Source organism: Leuciscus leuciscus, assembly GCF_965113295.1.
Source record: "Leuciscus leuciscus genome assembly, chromosome: 25".
Lineage (NCBI taxonomy): Eukaryota > Metazoa > Chordata > Actinopteri > Cypriniformes > Leuciscidae > Leuciscus > Leuciscus leuciscus.
In genome coordinates, this window is record NC_138724.1 from 17,445,544 (window position 1) to 17,452,675 (window position 7,132).

The 7,132-nt window shown below is 40.9% G+C and overlaps 1 protein-coding gene across 1 annotated transcript; it reads left to right on the top strand.

Annotated features, from left to right (window-relative positions):
• Nucleotides 1–205: 205 nt before the first annotated feature.
• On the top strand, nucleotides 206–1,618 carry cUnh11orf96 (chromosome Un C11orf96 homolog). Its single transcript, XM_082159881.1, has one exon. It carries the CDS (start codon nucleotides 475–477, stop codon nucleotides 841–843), a length of 369 nt encoding a protein of 122 aa, XP_082016007.1. The 5' UTR covers nucleotides 206–474; the 3' UTR covers nucleotides 844–1,618.
• Nucleotides 1,619–7,132: the final 5,514 nt, after the last annotated feature.

The window sequence follows — 7,132 nt, forward strand, 5'->3', positions numbered from 1 at the left end:
TTTCTGCTCCTGGCCATTGGTTTATTTCTCCCTTTTCTGATTCCCTCTGTTAGATCTGCACATATCCTCTTCTCTCCTGCCCCTCCCACCTCTTCTTTCCCAACTCCCTCTCTAGCTGGCGTTTATTTCAAGGATCTGATTTGGAGGGACTGGTATGGCAGCCGGAACCATGACTGTTCTCAGTGGGTGGGCGGAGCCAGAGCGTTAGGGGAGTGAAGCGTATAAAAGCCTGAGCTGGTTCATCCCTGTCAGTGGCACGCTCAGAAACGACAGAGATACAGACAGAGTGAACCGATATTCACCTCGAGTGTCTTCTGGAAGTCTCAAGCTGTTTGTTGGCGTCACCTTCTGTCAAGAAGGATACAGGGAAAAGAGAAAGCTGCTTTAAAACCTTCACCACAGGGAAACCTGGAGAATTGCAAGGCTCTCCTAACATCTCAGAAGACGAACGGCCAGCCCTTGCCATCCAGATACATGGCTTCCCGTCCGATGGAGACGGTGGGATTCGCCGTTCTACCCGCACACGTCTTGGCATCGGCCATGGAGGAGTTTCCCCAGCAGCTACCGGTCCCCAAGTGTCTGGCCCGGGGTCGAAACCGTCCCCGGCGGCCCCGAGACGCCCGCTTCAAGACCCAGCCGGTGACTTTTGCAGAGATCGCAGAAGTGGAGGAGGAAGGGGCTTCACCTATGGAGGAAGAGCGGGCCAGACGGTCCTTCCTTCAGTCCCTGGAGAGTCTCAGGAGAAGCACACAGACCTTGCACCACGCGGGATCCACACAGAGCTGCCGCACCGAGTCTGCACAGGCTAGTCTGGACTCCAGCGACTCAGACTCGGCGCAATGAGAAGAGAGGAAGGATGACAGGACTGGAATTCAATGCATTTCGCACATATCTTCCTGTTAAATTCCTCATTCACATCCGTCAATCTATAGTAGTTATGATATGCATCTTAAACGTGCAGATTCCAGTCGAGTAACGCTGGCACAATAATTGTGTACCTCTGCAAGAGCAAAGTTGTAGCACATTGGAAGATTTCAGAATCCACATAAACACTTACGCAAATTCCTTTTTTTATCGTACGAGACTCGAGGACCGGTGAGGTTTCATCTGTAATGGACTTGACTAGAAACATGATTCCGATTTCATTTTAATAGACTGATGTTATTCATATCCCTCGTGCCTGCTTAAGATTGCACAGTCGAATGGGTCCTCCACTGCTGGGCAGGATGTAGACACATTTTGTTATAATTCATTGCTGAACAAACTAAAAGAGGTACAACAGAGAGGTACTGAGATGTATTTTTACAGAAAATAATCCGCATTCAGACAAGGTTTTAAACCCTGATGTCCAAGTCTGCCAGAATGGTGAACTTACTAATGAAGTCGACGAGGAGCAAATTATTGTACTTTTCAAATGTATCTTATATTTATTCGCAGATTATTTTGTTATAACATAGTGATTTTTAGAGAATTGTTCTGTTGACACTGTGGACTTGTAAAGTCACTATCACTGTATGTAAGAGAAAAAAAAGCTTTATACTTCAATTTGACTATTATCTTTGTTAATTTGTTTCATACTTTCTTTCATAGTTATATAAATAAACTTTATAACATTGAATTCCTTGTCTCTTGTTGTGCTGTTTAGACGTTTAGAGATCAGCCAATCAATTGTATACAGACACTTTTATGAAAAATATGAAATGATAAAAAATAAAAGTGCTAAAAAAAGGGAAAGTGATGTTAATGAGCTGTGAAGAAAAAAGTGGAAAAAAATACAAGACTACAGTGTGGCTAAAAAGTATGAATACTAAAAAAGTGAGAACATGACTTAAAGCTCAATTATATTGTCACTATGATTAGCAAAATAAGCATCTGTACTTTTATCTTTATCTCATTATTTTCTTAATTGGTTTCATACTTAGAATATAAAAATAAACATTGGGGTTGTCCTCTGACAGATCCAAATGCTCAAGCATAAAGTGAGAGTAAAAGGGGTTAAAAGAAAATGAAAGGTGTTGTGAAGTCTGTTTATGACTCTTCATTACATACTATAATGAACTATTATGGTTTCTCATAATAAAGATCACCTATTATCTCAGATGACAGCATGTATCCACATTCACATTACACAACCACATTTCATCGGTCTCTATCTGGACTCCCCTCCTCAACGTCTGATTTCTATCAGCCAATACAGATGGCATGTAAAAATAGCTTCTCATGACTTGCCTTCTGATCTAGTTACATTATAGGAAATCTTGCCTCTCCATCCAACTGGGGATTCTGCAGTGTTGTGAAAGACTGTGCTTGACACAAAACGGTGTGACTGAGTTTATTTATGTTTGAGGGATTACCCTTTGACCCACTGTGTCAGACTAATTCTTCATCTGCTTTCTGACTCGGCAGGCAATGTTTCAGTTGAATATTATTAACATTAAATGTGATAGATGTGAAAAAATACTGACTGTTTTCATACAGGTTTCCCTTTAACACCCCCTTCTGCTATTGGCCAGACAAACATATAACCCCACCTCCAAACTCACATTGTTTTATGAAGTATTTACTGTAAATGATTTATCTATGCACTTTTAAAAAAAATTATTGTGCCCTCATAATCTTACATTAAAATAACTTCCCCTCCCTCTTGCAGTGTCATCTCTTCTCTTCTCTGATGATGTGTTTACCGGTGTGAGGGCGGGATCAACCTGTCACTCACATGAGATCGACCAATAGCAAACCACAACCATCCAGTCAATTCCCAATAGACAAAATCAAGTCTCGCCCTACATTTTTTCTTGTTTGAGAAGCTGTTTCACTCAGATATACGTCACAATAGGGAATTAAAGACCATCGCAGCTTCCATCTGTGCACAGACACTGTACAAGTATGAAACTTTCTAGTGTTCGCGCACGCCATCAAATCAAGTATATTTTGAAAGGCTATACATTCGACTCTACACATACATTAAGCGTTCACGTCAAAACAGAAGTAGTCTTTGAACATTTAATGCTTAAAATATGTAACTATTACACTTTGTGGCAATAACTAAGAATGTTGCTCTACTACGCAAAACATGCTGTAGCACGATTATGTTAACATGCATAAAGTCGGCATTAAAATGGAAGTTGCTATAGTCTTTTCTTCCCTATTGTGGCATATATTCGAGTGAAACGGCTTCTCGAACAAGAACAAATGTAGGGCAGGACTTGATTTTGTCCATCTGGAATTGATTGGATGGTTGTGGTTTGCTATTGGTCGATCTCATGTGAGTGACAGGTTGATCCCGCCCTCGAGCCAGTAAACACATCATAAAAGAGAACAGAAGAGAAGAGAAGGAGGAGGGAGGGGAAGTTATTTTGATCGAAGATTATGTTGGAACATAATGTACATGGATTAATCATTTATCATAAATGCTGCAATATAAAAAAAACAAACAAGAACTGTCCATTTTTATTTCATGGTGACTTTAATGTTTCTGTGTCGATAAATCATCCTAAGAATGGCTCACATAGTTGTCACTGCATATTAAACTAGACATGGGAACACATTTAAACATAAACAAATCACTGTTAACTGTTTTTTCTTCAGAGGAAATATCCTTGTTCATCTCCCCTTTCTGCAGCGAAGCGCCTCAGTAACCTACTTTGCATAGTGTGGTTGCCATGGTGATAGTGAGGTCTGTGAAATATGATGTTTTGGAACTGTTGTGAAAACAAACTTTATGTTCATTTCCACCAGACCGTCTTGTCTCCTCCTATCATTCTCTCTCTCTCTCTTTCTTAATCAGTCTATGTAGGGCTTGCTTCTTTCATCAAGCTAAATACACCCCTTTATAGATTACTTTCTTAGGCTTTATTTTCTGACCCTTTTCAGAACTAACGTCATTTTTGAACTTTATGAGCTTTAAAATATAAATATGACACTGCAAATCTATCTGAATACAGGAGCCCGGCCGAGTACGTAATATGCACTGAACACAAACAGCCTTTAATTAAAAACATCATGTTCCCAGCAGGCATTTGGACTGGCCCCACTGTTCTTGGTTATATAACAGATTGTTCTTATCGCTTATTCCTTGCCGAATGAAGATCTGATGAAAATATTGCTGAGAAGGGAGTGCGTCAAGGAAACCACCAGTGTTAAAAGACTCCTTCCAAGCCTATTAAATTAACACAATTGAATTTTGCATTGCATCCTTTGTATTTTCAAATCACAAAATATATGTATGTCATCCTATTATATATAGACTGTTTATTTCACTGTTGACCTGGCAAGAATAATTAAAGTGAGTGGGCCTGAAACGTGACTGAATCATTAGAGGAAAACAATGACTCATGTTTACAGGCCGGTGTTTATTAACATTGATAGAATTTTCCGTCATTTGTGAGATAACGCTTCCCCACCATTGACGAAATTTTCCATCATTAATGAGATAACGCTTTCCCGCCATTGACGGAATTTACCTTCATTTATGAGGTAACGCTTCCCCACTGACTGAATATTCTGTAATTTATTAAATAACGCTTCTCTGCCATTGGTGAAATTTTCCGTCATTAATGAGACAAGGCTTCCCCGCCATTGGAGAAATTTTCTGTCATTCATGAGACAAGGCTTCCCCGCCATTGACAGACATTTCCGTCATTAATGAGACAAGGCTTCCCCGCCATTGACAGACATTTCCGTCATTAATGAGACAAGGCTTCCCCGCCATTGACAGACATTTCCGTCATTAATGAGACAAGGCTTCCCCGCCATTGACAGACATTTCCGTCATTAATGAGATAACGCTTCCCCGCCATTGACAGACATTTCCGTCATTAATGAGATAACGCTTCCCCGCCATTGACAGACATTTCCGTCATTAATGAGATAACGCTTCCCCGCCATTGACAGACATTTCCGTCATTAATGAGACAAGGCTTCCCCGCCATTGACAGACATTTCCGTAATTAATGAGATAACGCTTCCCCGCCATTGACAGACATTTCCGTCATTAATGAGACAAGGCTTCCCCGCCATTGACAGACATTTCCGTCATTAATGAGATAACGCTTCCCCGCCATTGACAGACATTTCCGTCATTAATGAGATAACGTTTCCCCGCCATTGACAGACATTTCCGTCATTAATGATACAAGGCTTCCCCGCCATTGACAGACATTTCCGTCATTAATGAGATAACGCTTCCCCACCATTGACAGACATTTCCGTCATTAATGAGATAACGCTTCCCCACCATTGACAGACATTTCCATCATTAATGAGATAACGCTTCCCCGCCATTGACAGACATTTCCGGCATTAATGAGACAAGGCTTCCCCGCCATTGACAGACATTTCCATCATTAATGAGATAACGCTTCCCCGCCATTGACAGACATTTCCGTCATTAATGAGATAACGCTTCCCCACCATTGACAGACATTTCCATCATTAATGAGATAACGCTTCCCCGCCATTGACAGACATTTCCGTCATTAATGAGATAACGCTTCCCCACCATTGACAGACATTTCCGTCATTAATGAGATAACGCTTCCCCGCCATTGACAGACATTTCCGTCATTAATGAGATAACGCTTCCCCACCATTGACAGACATTTCCGTCATTAATGAGACAAGGCTTCCCCGCCATTGACAGACATTTCCGTCATTAATGAGACAACGCTTCCCCACCTTTGACAAATTGTTCCGTTATTAATGAGACAACACTTCCCTGCCATTGACGGAATTTTCCGGCTTTCCGTGTTTTCACTGGAATACGGTAGTGGGTGCTATTAAGCATCTTCTGAAAGAGTACTGAACCTCCTGATCAAAACATAGGCAAAAAAGGAGCAGAAACCAGCGATAAAAGTATTGCTTATGTACGTTGTAGTCTTTGGGGGAAAACCCCTGCGATTTTCTGCTTTTGCTTTTTGTTAAAATTGTTACTTTCTTTATGAAACTTTCACATTCAAGTGTTGCTAAAAAATAATGCATGAAGCTAGAATAAAACCTTAAAGGCACACTATGCAGTTTACGTTTTTCTCAAACAGCGACCCCTAGAGTCGCTGTGGAGTACTTGTATTTAACGTTACTGTCGTAAATACCACTCAGGAAGACCCATCTCTGCACTCTTCCGACCGCGCTTTCTTTGTTTTCTTCGTCGACTTTGCCATGATTCACGTCTGAAACGCGTGCTATAGTGTCTTCCATAGAGGCTGCTTCATATGTCATTGATGTATGTGACGTCGTGCCGTAAAGAAAGTCGTGATTCTCGCGAGATTTTGCGAGGCGCCACCTCTCAAACCTGCATTGCTGGTTTTGCCAGAAGCGAAATCTTGCATAGCGTGCCTTAAAAAAAACAGAGGCTCTGATCTTTCTTCTGATATTTTGCATATACAGATATTCACAATTCTGGTGGCCATGAAATTTTTGTGAAAATTATCAAAAACGCTGGCAGCAGCTGGTAACTTAAAACAACTTTTAAAAAAATAAAAGAATAAATGCTGAAGGGGATTTCCATTTAGGGAAATACATTAAGAGAAATGGATTGCTTTTGACAAGTTGGGCTGATGGGCAAAAAAGATTAAATGCTCAGAAAATGAGGTCTTTTTCCCTTTTTGGGAAACTCTTAGATCCATCTTCACCACATGGAACTTGACAGAAGATCAAAAGTCAGATTTGGGGAAAATGGTAGAAATAAGAGGTCTTTTACATTAATTTGAATGCGTTTCATTGCTTATTCACCTGACTTTCGCTTCTCATTCTCCCGTTGCCTGTTCAAGGCTGTCTGGGTTCTGTCTGCAAAAGCATTTGTTTGCTGAATCCCTGACCTACATTCTCATTCACCACGAAGCAGAACCCTTTGGGCTTTGGGTCAGAACCAAAAGCACATAACTGGAAGCACCATGTTGCCCTTGTTCTCCCAATGTCTGTCTGTTTCTGTCTTTGGCCTGACAAGGATACTGAATGAGCAGAGGGTAACCTATTTACACACTCTCATTTCCTCAAACCATCAATGAGGCGGTTGGCAATTGATGCCATGCAAAGAATTATTAATGTGTCAGGGGAAATAAATGGATCGATACTGTGTGCGTGATATATGGTGCTGCACTTCATCTTTACCATATAAACTGTCTAATTCTGCTCT

Coding starts and splice junctions, on each gene's coding strand:
- cUnh11orf96 (XM_082159881.1), top strand. CDS start 475: ATGGCTTCCCGTCCGATGGAGACGGTGGGATTCGCCGTTCTACCCGCA.